Source organism: Solanum verrucosum, unplaced genomic scaffold, assembly GCF_900185275.1.
Source record: "Solanum verrucosum unplaced genomic scaffold, falcon-dt-bn FXZP01000175.1, whole genome shotgun sequence".
In the NCBI taxonomy this organism is placed as follows: domain Eukaryota; kingdom Viridiplantae; phylum Streptophyta; class Magnoliopsida; order Solanales; family Solanaceae; genus Solanum; species Solanum verrucosum.
Genome location: NW_026020399.1, coordinates 407,193 through 423,871, shown reverse-complemented (window position 1 = coordinate 423,871; position 16,679 = coordinate 407,193). Strand labels below are relative to the sequence as shown.

The 16,679-nt window shown below is 32.6% G+C and overlaps 4 protein-coding genes across 4 annotated transcripts in view; 2 read left to right on the top strand and 2 right to left on the bottom strand.

The window, feature by feature from the left end:
- The window catches only part of LOC125839802 (protein disulfide isomerase-like 2-3), a 367,278-nt gene that overhangs the window by 107,259 nt on the left and 243,340 nt on the right, over window positions 1-16,679 (bottom strand). The gene's annotated exons all lie outside the window — the stretch shown is intronic.
- The window catches only part of LOC125839797 (glucan endo-1,3-beta-glucosidase 12), a 282,415-nt gene that overhangs the window by 197,751 nt on the left and 67,985 nt on the right, over window positions 1-16,679 (top strand). The gene's annotated exons all lie outside the window — the stretch shown is intronic.
- LOC125839809 (1-aminocyclopropane-1-carboxylate oxidase 1) lies at window positions 508-2,260 on the top strand. The gene is made up of 4 exons (XM_049518812.1): window positions 508-726; window positions 1,003-1,229; window positions 1,350-1,683; window positions 1,774-2,260. The coding sequence occupies exons 1-4, from the start codon at window positions 622-624 to the stop codon at window positions 2,053-2,055; spliced, it is 948 nt and encodes a 315-aa protein (XP_049374769.1). The 5' UTR covers window positions 508-621; the 3' UTR covers window positions 2,056-2,260.
- Window positions 11,260-12,325, bottom strand: LOC125839813 (putative expansin-B14). Its single transcript, XM_049518816.1, has 4 exons — window positions 12,199-12,325; window positions 11,965-12,077; window positions 11,675-11,871; window positions 11,260-11,593 (listed from the first exon to the last, which is right to left on the bottom strand). The coding sequence occupies exons 1-4, from the start codon at window positions 12,323-12,325 to the stop codon at window positions 11,260-11,262; spliced, it is 771 nt and encodes a 256-aa protein (XP_049374773.1).

The window sequence follows — 16,679 nt, the reverse complement described above, 5'->3', positions numbered from 1 at the left end:
CTATATTGTATAAAAATTAAAATTATTTTTATAAATATATGATGAATATCATATTCCCTTCACTATCTTCATCAATACTGACAAGCCCTAGTCTATCTCTAGGAAATTTCAAACAATACTTTTTGTAACTAGTGAAATGGGCAGCCTTAAAGATTATTGTAAAATTCAAGGCAACTTCCTCAAGTACTACTACATAGTAGCATCCTAGTCAAAGTGTCCTAAAAGAAATTAAAAATTAACACATGAAACAAAAGCACAATAAATTTTTAGTACTATTGCAGCCATGGCCCATAAGCCACCATGTATTATGGTCAAAATAGGTCCTTTTCCAATTTGTCTTGATCCCAAAATCCCTTTGTAGGTAAGATGGTTCAACAAGGAACTATGACTCATAAGGTAGACTTAGACTCATAGACTTGTCAGGGAGACTTGGAATATAATAAGTAATTATATAATTCTCAACTTTCTTGATCTCTTCTACTATAAATACCCTTTCAAAGCCTCATTATTTGTACATCAAACATTAATATTCATCTCTTCAACCTTTTGTATTCATATTCACATATTCTATTTATTTAATACACTTAGAAAAACACCTATACACTTTACCAAGAAATTTAGATGGAGAACTTCCCAATTATTAACTTGGAAAAGCTCAATGGAGATGAGAGAGCCAACACCATGGAAATGATTAAAGATGCTTGTGAGAATTGGGGGTTCTTTGAGGTAAACATAAACATATTACTCTGTCTATTTCAATTTATCTGTCATATTTTTCTCTTTAGTCTGTTTTAAAATTAATGTCACTTTCTATATTTAATAATTTGCACGACATGTTTATAACACCACAAGATATAAATGACATTTTGATACATTATACATAACTTCAGTCACACAACTCAAAAGTTTTTCTTAATTTCTTGAATTCAATGACTAGTCAAACTAAGACACATAAACTGAAACGGGGAATAGTAATTTTGTTTGCTTATGTCATAATTGTAGTTGGTGAACCATGGAATTCCACATGAAGTAATGGACACAGTAGATAAAATGACAAAGGGACATTACAAGAAGTGCATGGAACAGAGGTTCAAAGAATTGGTAGCAAGCAAGGGTCTTGAAGCTGTTCAAGCTGAGGTTACTGATTTAGATTGGGAAAGCACTTTCTTCTTGCGCCATCTTCCTACTTCTAATATCTCTCAAGTACCCGATCTTGATGACGAATACAGGTACATACATGTGTCCTACATATCGAGTATAAATTAAACAAACACACAATTTAAGTGAAAGTATAACTAATTATAATAGTCACCATAACACTAATTATAATGTTGTCCCAAATGATGCAGAGAGGTAATGAGAGATTTTGCTAAAAGATTGGAGAAATTGGCAGAGGAGTTACTTGACTTGCTCTGTGAAAATCTTGGACTTGAAAAAGGTTACTTGAAAAATGCCTTTTATGGATCAAAAGGTCCCAATTTTGGGACTAAAGTTAGCAACTATCCACCATGTCCTAAGCCTGATTTGATAAAGGGACTCCGCGCTCATACAGACGCTGGTGGCATCATACTTCTATTCCAAGATGACAAAGTGAGTGGCCTTCAACTCCTCAAAGACGAGCAATGGATCGATGTTCCTCCCATGCGCCACTCTATTGTGGTTAACCTTGGTGACCAACTTGAGGTACAAGATTCACTAAGTGTGTGTGTGCTTTTATCACTATAACTTAGAAGTAGTACTAAAAATGGTATTTATGAAAATGTTATAAAACAGGTGATCACGAATGGGAAATACAAGAGTGTGATGCACAGAGTGATTGCACAAACAGACAGGACACGAATGTCACTAGCCTCATTTTACAATCCAGGAAGTGATGCAGTAATATATCCAGCAAAAACTTTGGTTGAAAAAGAGGCAGAGGAAAGTACACAAGTTTATCCAAAGTTTGTGTTTGATGATTACATGAAGTTATATGCTGGACTTAAGTTTCAAGCCAAAGAGCCAAGATTTGAAGCAATGAAGGCAATGGAAAGTGATCCAATTGCAAGTGCTTAGATTCCAATTCAATTATGAAAAAGAAATTTAAATATAGCTATGTATACACATTATTTGCTCTTCTTATGTATGGTAGAATAAAAAAGATTGTGATTTGCTGCATATGTAACAGAGTTCCAATATTTGTATTATAAACTAGATGGTTCTTGCCCGTGCTTAGCACGGGCCCAACATTTTAAATTCTATATAATTTTATTTGTCTAAATCTTTCTTAGAATATGATTGAGATCTGAAATAGTAATAAATATTTCTGAATAATCATAATTTAAAAAGCATAGCTTCCGTCATTTATTGACAAAAACAACCGACGTACACTATCATTTTAAATAATGTTGGTAGGAACATTGTCAAGCTTTGCAGAAATATATTGGGAATGGTTATTGTACATATTACGATGCATTCATACCAAGCCAAGCAAATCTGCAATGTAAATCCTTACAATAACTTAAGTCACAAATTTTATTTGACAAAATCCAAAGTTGATATTTTCTGTGCTGAGTCTTCTCCATCCAATAAGTCAATATCCTCACATAAGAAGAAAAGAACCCACATAAGAATAGAAAAGAGCAACAAATAGAAATGTTGACATGGATAACATATTAATGAAGTGTTTTCTAAAGTTACATTGTTTTTGTTTGTTTAGTAAAAGTACATTAAATGGTGAGACTCAAACTGCTATTGCCGACTTTGGTCACCAACTTGCTCATTTTTTATTTTTTTTTGAGATCTTGCAAATTTATTAATCTCAATTGTGCCATAACAATCACAATAACAAGTCCCTGACCTCTCCTTCTTCGCTCTGTTTTCCTTTTTCGTTCAAAAAATAAGAACAATAGTACACACTCCATTTTCTTATAATAAGATAATATATACATACCTCATTCTTATCTCTTTATAAAACTTTGTGAGAATACATTTTTATAATTTGGTTGTTGATTTAATGTCTCATCATCCTTTTATGTCAAACAATCAATGGACTGGAGAAATTACGTTGTTTGCACTTCAAAGAAGAAGTTGACAAATAAATTGTTCCTCAAAGCCTGTTAAAAGAGTAAGGCAAGAGGCAATCATAAGAATCACCTACTGCTACCATGCAACATGATGGTCTTTTTTGATAAATAAATACTACACAAATGATTCTACAGAAAAGATTCTTCAACACCAATTTCTTGCAGATACATGATTCCTGCTTGGAATGTCTCACCAGCATTCTCAAAAAGTAAAAACTCAACAATCAGCTACAATGTGCATCTGATTTTAATATTACAAAAGTCTAACATCATCGGTTATCATACACATTTTTCTTTTCCTGTGCCCCATCCCACAATACATAGAGTAGGGAATTGCTAACTTGTCATTTTGAAATTCATTTTAACCTTGATACCTTGCTTTTAAGGGCGAAACAAAGATGAGCAACATTGATACGTGAAAATCAGAAAGGGCCTCTTGTTGTATGTTTATAATATAATAAAGATAAGAGAATGACAATAACTCTACTTACTTTGGAAGAATTCATAGAAACTGGAAGGAGTTTAGCATAGATTGCACGACAAAACATATTGTAACAATATGATTCCTTGCAGTTATTTTATATAGGAGAAAGAGAACTTGGACTTGTTTTCTATAATGAACCTGCAAAACACACGTAAATATGATAAAAAATATAATCCAAATTCTTGATTCAACAATTGAGTGAGCTATAAATAAGATGAATATTTGGGCAAGGTTTATTGTTCTTTACCAAAATAGACTTAGCAGATGAACCATCTTTTACTAAATCAAGAGAGAATCAAGGGTGATATCTTTTTAGGTTTATTAATGGTGTTGTCCTGAAATCAGAGACATTAATCAAGATTAAGGAAAACACTCATCTATTTTCATCTTCTAGGTTAAATGACTTTGACATAATACATGACCATGACCAGAAGTGCACCTCTATGGAATACTTTCATTTCTTAATCAGAAAGTTAAACTACATGGTGTTTGTGTCAAAATGTTAAAAGAAAAGGGTAATTGAAAATGTCATTACAAGTTCATTGGAGACATAGATTAATAGTAAATACTGATATATATTAGCATTACTCTAATGAAATAGTGTGAAAAGTTTACATTTCATGTACAAGTATAAAATATCAGCCAATTTACAAGTTCATCAAAATCCTTTTCTTAATTAGTAGATAAACCCACACGTAAATTTTGTGAAATAGTCTCGAGGAGTAGTTAAAGGGGCTCAGGTTGCTCCTGCTATAAATTAAGAGTATCATTCGCAGAAATATTTCAAGGAGTAGTTAAGTGATCATAAGATAATAACAAACTATTTGTGTTCACCCAAATGGCCTGAGAGTTGCCTTCGGCTTCTACATCTCTGAAACTTGTTTGGAGCAAGCTACCAAGTTCCTCTTCACTCTTCATCACTCTCTATCTCCGACCCCTGACATTAGTTAGTTTGTGCTTTCCTTGCTTCTCATTTGAGTTTTCAAAGTTAAGGTCCCTTTTATTATCCTTTTTTTCTGCCTTACCTCCCCATCCCTTTCCTACCCTCAACTATTACTCTTATCATTAAATTTCAAAAGATCCAAAGTTATCTTATATATCTTAAAGCTCTGAAATATAGAGAATTATTTTTTAAAATATTTACTTCTAATCTTTTTAATGCCTCTTTGAGTTCAAAAATTGCAACATAATAGCTACTATTAAATAATTAGTAATGAGACGGAAAATATAATAATCATATTCACACGAGTGGATAGAATTTCATCATGAGAAAATAAAAGGTGTTCCTATCCCTTTTGCCCTCCTCTTACCTGAATTGATAATAGATAAATCCACCTTTTGTTTCTGATAAACGTAGTCCTATTTTGACTACTAAAAATCATCTTTCAGTTTACAATTTTGTACTCTTTCAGGTGTACCAGCAGCTATATATGAACCTGCAACTACTGATAGAGACATCTATTGATGCAACTTTTATATAGGAAGCAACACTGATCGATTTTTAGAATTAACACCACTCTGATACCTCTATACTAACAACCACTCAACTAACAAACACATTACAGTCCTCAACTCCAAACGTCGAACTAAATTTTCTCAGGAAAATGAAAGAATTTCAACTACAGTTATTGCATAGGTTTTGACTATAATGTATAATAAATAAAGATATCAATTAGGTTAGAAACTTTAATACCTCAATTTGTTGCTATAAAGATATCTCATGGGCCTCAAGTTGAGCCTTTGGAATACCAAGGTTGTTAGCACTTGGATATTGAAAACAAATTGTGGATATTGAGCAAAGGGCACATATGCAATAATTATTTATTCAATGCCCGTTCCCCACCCGAGAGCACATTGGCAGAACTGGCCACTTGACTATAAGACGGTGGAACTGGAGCATATCCAAGAGACCTGCAAGGTAAGATACTTGTTTTTCTTTTATTGTCATATTTCTCTCACAGTAAAAAAAAGAAAAAGAAAAGGTAGTGAATCTTGTATAAATATATATAATACGATAAGATTTCTCAAAGCCGATGCAATGTGAAGCTTTTAATCAAGTGCCGATGTGTTCTTATACACATAACATAAATATATTACAATTGAAATACATCAAAATTCTCATATTGTGAACATTATAACTTATACATACATGAAATCATGAAATCTCTCGATATATGTAGTTGACTTGACTGAGCAACAAAAGATAATCTCACTCTTTTATAGGAAACTGTCACAATCTCCGCACAACAATAAGTACATGTGTATATTATGTAGAATAATAAGCTGCTTGTAGAATTTTAAAATACAATATGGTCAACTCTCAACATTAAGTAGTTAAGTTTTTTTACATACCCATGACTCTGTATAAATCATTTATCATCTCTGTGCAAACATAAGAGAAGTAAAAAGATAAAGATAAAGAGTATAAACACTATCAAACTTATACATAGCTAAATTGGTGTACCTTAGAAAATGACTCAGTAGCAACTCAACAGAAAAACTCTGAGTTGATAGGCATTTCGAGACTCTAATGTTAGAACCTCCGAAGATGATATTGGAAGCTGAAAATTGGATTTGGTGTGGCATTTACACGTCTAATCAAAATTTCTTTGGTGGAAATCTTCGAAATTCACCATTTTTGAAGGTTGGATCTCAGATTTAGATTTTCCATTTCGAAGTTTTCTGGATGATTAAAAACTTAATCTGACTTGGTGATAAAACAATTTAACATTAAATTTGTCAATACGTAGCTGACACTGGTGATAATTGTTAAAGTCTCCGTTAATTAAGGTACATTTGTGTTGATAAACTCGAGTTGTATATTTACTGATAAAGTCGACAGAACAGAGAGACACATGTGAAAATAAAATGATTGAGAAATATTTGTTTCGATGAAAAATATTTGGGACAACTATATAGATTGTTTGTTGCAAAAATCTATTATAGAAGATGAAATTGTTGTCTTTTGTACTTACTGTGTGTCAATGTTCACTATGCTTAACAGGATGGGAATGTATTAGCTGGTCTACATTGTTGTTGTCATGTTAGCCGCGGTTAGACTATTCGGATGGAATATTTGTGTTGGTTCATTCACATTATAGGAAGAATACCATTAAGGAGTTCTACAAGTTCTTTGCCTCTGTTTAATTGTTCTCTTGGGAGGAGAAAGAGAAACGGATACTTTTAGACTATACTTCTAGAAAGTTCTAGATTGCACTTTAATCTTATGACACAATTACCATTTTGCTCTTATATTAAGTCATATTTACTCAAGTGCCAGTGGTCGTCCTCTCTTCACCTTTCTATATAATAGAAAGAGGAAAGATATAAAGACACCATTAAAGTTGTCTCGTATTTACATAAAGACATCTTAACTTTTAAAGTGTCCTATCACCCCACAGAATTATTTAATATCTTTGTAAATGGGCCATTTTGACCCATTCCCTCGTTTGGGTTGTTACCACACACATGAGGCGCGTCATGCAGTGTTTTCACTGCCATGGATCAGTTTAAAAGTGCCACGTGTTATTTTCTTTCTTTATTATTAATTATTGAGAAAAGACATAAAGTCACCACTAAAGTTGTCCCAAATTTTAAAAAAGACATCTTAATTACGCAGGTGTCCTATTACCCCACAAAAGTAATAAATATTGTAAAGAGACCATTTTGACCCATTTTCTCACCAACCCAAGAATTCTAATAGGAGAGTGATGCACACCCCCTTTTAATAAATTAATTTAAATATAAATAAAATGCAGATCCAAAACTAAAATATTGGCACATCTTTGCCCATAAAGGACGCTTTCGCTGCTTTCAATTTATGGGTTTCTTCAGAACCTTTTCAATTGATGATTTCAATTTCTTGGGAGGTGATTTGCCTCCGGATGCTAAAGCAAGCTTTCACTTTTTGAAATCGTCATTTTTTCCGCTATTGTTATGAAGAGTTGAACTTCTTTAAGTTTTGGGGGTTGAGATTTTGCTAGGATTTAATTTGTGGCATTTTTTCATAATGAAATAATGCTCCAGACTCATCAATCTCATGGAAAAAAATTCTAAAAAATAAATAGAAGCTTTTAAAAATGAGAAAAGACATAAAAAAAAAATTTCTTTGATCAAAATTTACACTAAAAGTAAGTTTTCATGTTTGCATCGCATCACACACAACGTCGATTCATTCTCATTATTACAAATATGATTCAAGATTTGTATTTGACATTATAGGAATGTTTTTCCTCAAAATCTAATCACAAAAGATAACTTGCTTTCTCAATTTTTAAAGAAATTAAATCTCGACGACTGAAAATTAACAAGATAAAAAGTTCTTATCTTTTTGGGTTGATTTCATTCAAGAGAGAAGATGATTTTTTTATTTTTTTTTCTAGTTTAAACCTTCAACTATTGATCTTTTTGAAAGAATTGGGGAAGATGAAGTATTTAAAAAAGAAGTAATTAAATAATAGAGAAGAAAATGGCACGTGGAGCCTTTTCATTCGTTTTTGAAAAAAAAAATTCACATCCACGTGCATCATCTGCGTGAATGTAAACATAGGGAGAAAATGGGTTTAAATGGTCACTTTACAACGATATTTAATACTTTTGTGGGGTAATAGGACGCCCGCATAGTTAAGGTGTCTTTTTGAAAATTCGAAACAACTTCAGGTATCACTTTATGTCTTTTCTCTTAATTAATTTCATGGTTTTTTTCATAGCAAGATCAACGTATTTTTGGCACTCCCAATTTGATTTATTTTGAAAAACCCCCATAAAAATCCATGTATTAATTTTTTTTACCTTTATTAGGAATAGTTTTTATTTTTTCAAATTTTTTTTCTCATCTTCCATACCATTACTAACTTATCCATATTTCTTGGGGCTTCCATGTCTTCCTTCATTTTTTTTTTCCTTTTTTTCTTTTTCGTTTTATGGTCATTGTTTTTTTTAAAAAAAACTAATGTTGTTGTGTTCATTCTTTTTTTTTTTTTTGAACAACAAATTAGTTTAGTAATTTTTTCCTCCTACAAATCAAGATTGGGATTTTGGAGCAATGAAACTATGGAAAACTTGATTTGGAAGTAAGAAGTTGGAGAAGGTGGTGATTTAATTTACAGATTTTGACTTGGTGATATTTTTAGTATTTGAATTTTGATTATTTGACGGTGTTTATTTTCATAAATAAATTAATTGGTGGTAGTTTAACCAATAATTGGTAGTGTTACTGCGAAATCAGTCCCGCCACAGCGGGATTGATGATTGTTGTAGCGATGATGAAGGAAGGGCTACTTGAAGAACACAAGTTAAGGGGAAGAAGAAAGAGAAAAAGAAAAAAAATAATTAAAAATTACTTTTAACACGCGACTTACAAATATTTTTGTATAAGTGGTATTGGGTGAAAAATGGGGTATACATACTATTTTGAAGTTGTTAATAGGACACCCACAAAATTAAAATGTCCTTTTGAAAATTCGGGACAACTTAAACGATTACTTTATGTCTTTTCTCTAATAGAAATAAGGTGCCTTTTTAGTGAGATTATACAAAAAATAATTAGGAGTGTTTTGTTCTTTTTCATGTTATTTCACTTTAATTATCTCACTTTCCAATGTACTATTCACTTATTGAACATGTATAGTGATATATTAACTCAATTTGTTGACTAAATTTGAGAAGTGACTATGAAAGAATTTGATTGCCGACATATATACAATATAGTTTTCTCTAAAATCAGTCGAGGAAGAGGGCAAAGAAAAAATAAATATAAAAGAATTAGGTAAGCTGGACGAAATAGTTTTAGTCCACTTGTACTTGGCAAAAAGAGAAGGAAAAGTTGAGAAAACTAGCACAGTGAATTCCATGTTCTATATCGACAAAACCTTTTATTTTATTGATCTTCGAATTATAAATTCAGACATTTTGGAACGAAATCAAGTTTGCTTATCTCACTTAACTTGATCGAATCCATTATGGATTCAATAGTAATGTTGCACGAGTTATAAGCAATGCCGCATGATTAGGATATTTACCAAATTATTGAATCACATGATTGATAATTCAGGTTATTCGAGCCGTATAATTATCTATCTAGATTGGCCTCATACCTACATCGTTGAGCGGAAATGTAGTAAATTGGTCCGAATACATTTATATATCCCCAATTACTTGTCTACTTTTGAATTGACACACCAATTAAGAAATAATTATTGATATAGTGAGTTTACCATTTTATCCCTATTAATTATGAAGTGGATGAATTAAAAACTTAAGATTTTCAAGAAGTTCTACCTTTTTCAAACTTAAGATTAATCGAAGAATAATGTTTTCTTTGGGATTGATGGATGAAAAGATATCCATCAATGAAATTTCACATACCTGGAATGAGAAACCTTGCTAAATTTTAAAAATTCTTAGAGAAAATCTTTGGACTTGGATCTTTTATAGCTTGAACTTGAGAAACCCTTCTACGAAGTTCTTGATGAAATTTGTCGTATCTTATGAAATCTGATTGACTTAGGCTTTTGGAGAAGTTAATATATTCATGAGGTTGGGGTTATGGGATGAGGAAAAGACAAAAATACCCCTCCTAGAATGTGAAAAGAAGAGAAAACTAGAAGAATTTCGAAGAAACGTGCGCGGTCACGCAACTTAAAACTACTTCATGCAGCAGACGTCTATTTCGTGCGGCGGATCACACAGAATATGTAGTACATAGTAAAATGGACATAACTTTTAGCATAAAGCTTGGATTTATGAATAGTTGAATGCGTTGGATAGAAGACTTCCCGACCTTTCATTTTCTTGGTATTAGGCCACAAAAACTCTTCATACACTAGGAGTCCCTTATGACCCTTGTTCACATCCAATATCCTTTACACACTTATTATTAGACCTTTACATCAAGTTCCAACTTAAATTTGTCGGGTTTGAATCGATACCACATATGGACAATGTTCATACCTTTACTTCAAAATTTTGAGGTATTACAGTGAGTGTATGTGTATATAAATGATCATTGTCGTGAAAGCACACCTCATTTGTTTTTACTTTATGACTATTAGTGTATCTTTTATTTCTCTTGAGATTTCTTCGGTATTCAGTTCTATACACATCTTTTTTTAAGATCTAAAACCATTATATAGATGTAGGTAGGAGAAGATCGAGTTCATATCGTTGCGGAGCAACAATTGCATTCAAATTTGATTTATTTATTTGATTATTTATCTGATGACTTTATGGTTGCCCTATTTGCATAAATCCAGTGAGAATTGAACCTACAAATTCATCAATTATGAGTTGAGCGTTTTAACCATTATTTTTTTAAAGATGATTGCCTTGTACTCAATTGAGATATAAAAATGTAGATGTTAAAGTAGTTCATGTGTTACGTGCGCGGTGAAAATTAGATTACTCTCTTATGCATGCTTGTATCGTTTAGACCTTGCCACGTTGATTTGTCACCGCAATTGTGAAGTTGGAAAAATGATCTTAGACTTTTTTATGAGAGTAAACCCGTGGTTTGATAGTTGAGTCTTCCTAGTTGTCCCCTTCTTTTACTTTTTATTTGACCACCACATTACAAACAAAATAAAGAAAAGTAAATCATAAGAAAAATAATTAAAGAAATTAATTATGTCTTTTCATTAATCATGAATACTTGATAGGGTAAACAAATAGCTAGAGTAATATCCATTTTTTTTTTTGCTTTGTAGTTTCACACTATAATTTATTGGGAAAATTAACATTTGAATCGTAAACTTTAGTTGGTTGCCAACCATCTGGAATGACATTTAGGGCAGTGACAGTTTGCTTTGTTCCAGAAGTAAGTTTTAGAGAAAATGGAGGTTTTTGTGTATTTGGTTCTATGCCAACACTCCAAGTTGATCCAATCATTCTATTCATAGATTTCCATGTATTCGTCCCTCCTGTTTGTATTTCAACTAAAGATAGATCACCATCGCCGTCTACTGCTTCAGATACAACCGCAAAAAAATTAGGGTTCGACCCTTTATCTACCTTGAACAATATATTTCTGTTGTAATTGCATGGTACCCTGTAATAATATTAATGTGAATTCCAAATTAGAGAACGACTAATAAGTAATTTAGTTGTTGTCAACTGACTGACTATATACCTTTTATAAAAAATGGGAATTCTTCCTGCTTTATGTAGTTCTCCCTCTTCACCAGATTTTGCCAATTTTGCGAATGCTATTCCACTTAAATCAAAGTGAACTGGATCATTATTGCATGTTCCAGGACACTCATCAGTAAGCGTTACTGTTATCGGATTGCCTGAACAATGTGAATTCTGGGTTTGGTTGCAAAACACCTACAATATTAATGTCATGTTCGTCAGACAAATGATAAAATCACCAGTTATATATATATGTTAATTGAAAAAAAGGGGATTCGTTATATATACCTGATAGCATGCACCACATCCAACACCTTGCTTAAAAAGAGCTTGATTCCCTGCCGTGATCATAGAATTGTAAGGAGATCTTGCCACGTCATCTTCTAGCCCACACGCTCCACCTACAACAAATCAAATATATATGGGGAATTAAGCCTTCACCAATAAGGCATGCAAACGACTTTATAAGATTGTATTTTATGGGAAAACAAAGATAGATAGATATATATATATATATATTACCACTTCCAGAATCTGTATAAAAAGTTGCAACAGCTAGTGAAAAACCACTTGGTTGACAAGAAGAAAATGTAACCAAATATGAGCAAAAAACTATAGTGATAATCCAAAGGGAAAGATTTGCAGCCATGACTTAATAATTATACTCTAATACTTTTTGCTAATTGCTTATGAAATTTCAGAATTGTTGGGACATATTTATAGCAAAAATGGAATCTAGGAGATTAATTAGAGTCAATGATTACTTTAAAAGAAATTTATTGTCTTGGTATCTAGATTGAAAGTTTGGTACGTACTACCTCCGTTCACTTTTAATTGTCATAATTTTTCTTTTTAGAGTCAAACTATAAAAACTTTGACTAACATTAATGATGTATTTTTTCAGCATATTGATATGCAAAAATTGCAATTTATAGTACTTTCCATATAGTTTTTGAATATTAATTTTTTTTGTTAAGAATATCAAATTAATGTAATCTAATTTAACTTTGAAAATTAGTCAAATTGACTTTCAAAAAATGCAACATGACAAATAAAAGTAAATGGAGGGAGTAGCATTTAAAAATAAGGTGATTGAAGATTTTCTACATTTGATTTATGAATATTTTCTCCTAAGAAAGTAATTAAGAATGAAATAACTACTGACCATTAAAAAAAAATTTTTTTTTTTAGTAAAGCCGTCAATGTGAGCTAGGCCCGATCCAACTCATGATTTTATAAGATTGGGGTAAAAGTTTTAAAGCCCATTTAAAAACATATCTTTTTAGCCCGCTTCGAATAAGTCTGTTGGCATGTGGGACTTGAGCAATGTGAGTTCAACCTATCTGTAGATCAAATAAAAATATTAAAGTAAGTAAACAAGAGGAATTCAAACACAAAGTCTACTTAAACCATCATATATAAATATAACAAGTTAATATTTCTATTTAGTTAGTTATATTGCTATTCGTCAATTGTTTAGTTTGCTTACTAATATCTCTTCATTTGAATGGTATCATGTCAAAAGTTATTTAGTTTCACATAGATTTTATGTCCAATAAGATCATTTCCTTATATGATTGTACCCAAGATATTTACATAATAACACAATATAGTATTATCTTATAGATATTTATATTAATATTTAAAACTTAAATTTAAATTAAATGATTATAAAAAATTAACACTTCTTTTAAAAGAAAATGAGTTGGCCCAGCATGACTCGCAACCCACGCACCTTGTGATGGGTTGGGCTTGATTTTTGCTAGCCTGCCAAATAACTGGTCAACTTGGCCTGACTCGCAAATTAAAGCCTGTGTGGGCTAGCCCGGATGGATTGGGCGGGTCCATACTATAGCTCTATTTTTTAGTGTATATAAATAAGGAAATTAATTATAAAGGAAAAACTACTTAATTAGACAAACATTCCTAACATATTTACTAATTCTCCCTATAATTTGAAATAATTGCAAAGCGACTACTCATTAATAATTTCATACTATATTTCAAGTCAGATACACCTAGATACATATATTCTTGTTACCAGATATACTAAAATAGGGAGTGATGCAAGATTGGAGGGAGGCGAGTGGGATTCCTAAATATATGTGTAACATCTCGCAATTTGAAATAACTAGGAAGAAGCTTATAATTGGAAAGAATTAAAATCTGGAAATTTGGTTAAGTTAGGAAAAGTTGAGTTTTTGGTCAACTTCAGACGGCTATAACTTCTAGATCGGGATGAGTTAGGTGTAATTCCAGTTATGGGTTGGAAATATCTTGGAATGATCTTTCTAACGCAGCCGAGTTTGTGCAAATCCTAGTTCGCATGAGTGAGTTATCCCCTTTGGAAGTTGGGCTGTTGGAATAAGGAAAGTCCAATCCAGATTTCTAAAGGGTAGTTTGGTCTTTTTCTTACCCTTTTATTTTAATTCATTTTTTTGCAATTAATTAGGGGCCTAAGCTGAATTAGATCAGTTTATGCTTTTGGAAAAAGGGTTAGGGTTTTGAGAGAAGAGAAAAGAAGAGGAGAAAGAAGAAGAACGTTCAAGATTCGTCGATTTCTTGGAGCTTTGCTTGTGGATTTCGTCGGGGGGGGGGGGAGGGGGATCCCTACTAGGTATGTGAGTCTCTCATAGCGTTGGGTTCATTCACCCACGCGCCAAACATGTTTAGTTCACTGAAATTCGTCCTAAAAGAGTTTGAAAGTTGATGTTTTTGACATGAATTCTTGAATTTGAATGTTGTTCTTGAATTGGGATGAATTGAGAAGTTTATGAGTTCGTTACGTCACATTATAGAGTCGTTTCAAGTTAGGTTCTTAAGTACTTTTGTTGGGTATTTGTATCTAAAAGTAATTTGAGAAAAAAAACCGAGTTATGGCTGAATTGGGGCTGGAAAATGAAGAAGAAATATCGTCGGACGAAATCAGAGGGTGGCCGCGCATCACGCGCCTAGTGCACAGATTTGAACATTTCAGCTTCACGTCGCGGAGCTGACACGAGGTGTTCTGCCTTAAAAGATGTTTTCGGAACCAAAATTTAATTATGCCTCAGCGTCGCGGACCCACCTTCAAATATTGATTTTTCTGTCTTTTTTCATGTTTAGCTATCTAGAATCATTCCTAAACAACATGAGATCTTTCCAATCACAAATATTAAGCCTTGAATCCATAATTCAATTCAAGGATCAGTTAAGAGTCAAGGTGAAGAGCAGTTAAGATCAAAGTCAAGAGAAGTCAAGAGTCAAGTAAGAGAAGATCATTTCAAGTTTTATAAGTTTTTTACAAACGTTTAACTTTGTTTTAAGACTTAAGTTTTGAGTTTAGTAAAGAGTAAAGTTGAAGTTCTTTTCTTCAAAGAAACATATGGGGACTAAGTATCTCCCAAAGAGATTTAAAATGTTTTACACATTTAAATAAGAGCGGAAACTGAGATTTCCAAAGAGCCTTCGGGCTAGTTTTCAAAAAAGAGTAAATGCGTTCATAATTAAGCAAGAGGGGAAACTTTGATTTCCAAGATAGCCTTTGAGCTAAGTTTTTGAGCAGTAATCTCAAATCACAAAAGAAGTATGTTTTTAAACATAAGAGCTAATATTATATGTTTAGGAGTAGTATTGAGCACCGATATGGGGATGCGAGTTCACATTAACTCAACTCTCCATAAACCATGTAGCCATCATGGGTAGAAAATGGTCATACTTTTTAGATGAATCCTTTTTGCATACACTAGTGGATCCACTTAGTGAGTTAGCTTCTTATATCACAGCAAGGTATAAGATGGGCCTCGACAGCGTGAGGTAAAGCGTTGTATCATTACTATAGTTTTTAAGTGATGATTATCGGTTAGAGAAACTCCCACAACAGTAGTTGCATTGTTCCTCAAGGGGTTCTGCTTAGTGTGAATGGGGTATGAGACTTCATTTATGCATTGCACAAGTAGACTTTGAGAGGGAGCATGGTTTGTCTTTCTATGATATTATGATTATGAATTGACAACATGTTTTCAACAGTTTTTCTTTATATTGCACTAGTTTTAAACTGCTTTATAATGAAATGAGTTTAGTTAAGTATTCATGAATTGAGAAGAGCCAAGGTAAGTGTGTCTTTCAGATTCCTTTTCAAGCTTATGTTGCTTTAGCATTCCAACTTGCATACTCGTACATTCAATGTACTTATGCCAGTTGGACTGCATCGTCTTATGATGTAGACACAGGTAACCAGGATCGACATTCCGACGCATCGTTGATCTAGTGAATAGTTTAGAATCCATTGGTGAACCTCCTTACTTTCCGGATGATCCATTTCATTGCTATCTAGTTTAGTTTATTAGGATGTTGTGGGGTCTGTCCCAACATCCATCTCAGTTGTTATTAGAGGCTTCATAGACAGACAAATGTTAGTCATTTGAGTCTTTTCATTATCATTTCTTATTGTCAAGACTTGGGTTGCCACTTTTGGCCAAGTTAAATGTTTAACCTTTAAACATTCTCAGTTATTTCATTATGTAGTTCAGTTAAGTTCATTGATCATTATAGATATGAATATTGTCTTCCGCTGAGTAAAGTAAGCCAGACCAAGGGTTCGCTTGTGGCCAACAATGGTCTTTGAGTGCCAGTCCCGCCAGGGTGTAGGCTCGGGGCGTGACAATATGTGAATCGCACTAGATACATGTATCAGGGATACCATATATGCAATGAGAAAGGTGAGTGAGAGAGTCAAATACATGTGAATTCACTTAGGTATAGTGTATCTAGAACAAATTACACCTAATTTTGAACCCGTATATCCGAGATATATGTATTTGGACGTATCTGAACGAAATTGGCTCCCCTTCCTTACTATTTCCCTCTATTTCATTAAGTACACGTTTAGATGAGAGACATATGTCCTATTTATTTTTTAAAGGTCAAGATTATACTGCATTAACAAGTATTATCTATATATATAGAGATACACACACATGACCATTACCTATGTTATATTAAAAAGATGAAGGTCCATAAAC

Bases quoted from the DNA above. Each gene is read 5' to 3' on its own strand.
- LOC125839809 (XM_049518812.1), top strand. From the start codon at position 622: ATGGAGAACTTCCCAATTATTAACTTGGAAAAGCTCAATGGAGATGAG. The intron at 727-1,002 runs GTAAACATAAAC...TCATAATTGTAG, and splicing joins AGAATTGGGGGTTCTTTGAG to TTGGTGAACCATGGAATTCC. The intron at 1,684-1,773 runs GTACAAGATTCA...GTTATAAAACAG, and splicing joins ACCTTGGTGACCAACTTGAG to GTGATCACGAATGGGAAATA.
- LOC125839813 (XM_049518816.1), bottom strand. From the start codon at position 12,325: ATGGCTGCAAATCTTTCCCTTTGGATTATCACTATAGTTTTTTGCTCA. The intron at 12,078-12,198 runs GTAATATATATA...GATTTGTTGTAG, and splicing joins TTATACAGATTCTGGAAGTG to GTGGAGCGTGTGGGCTAGAA. The intron at 11,872-11,964 runs GTATATATAACG...TTAATATTGTAG, and splicing joins GATGTGGTGCATGCTATCAG to GTGTTTTGCAACCAAACCCA.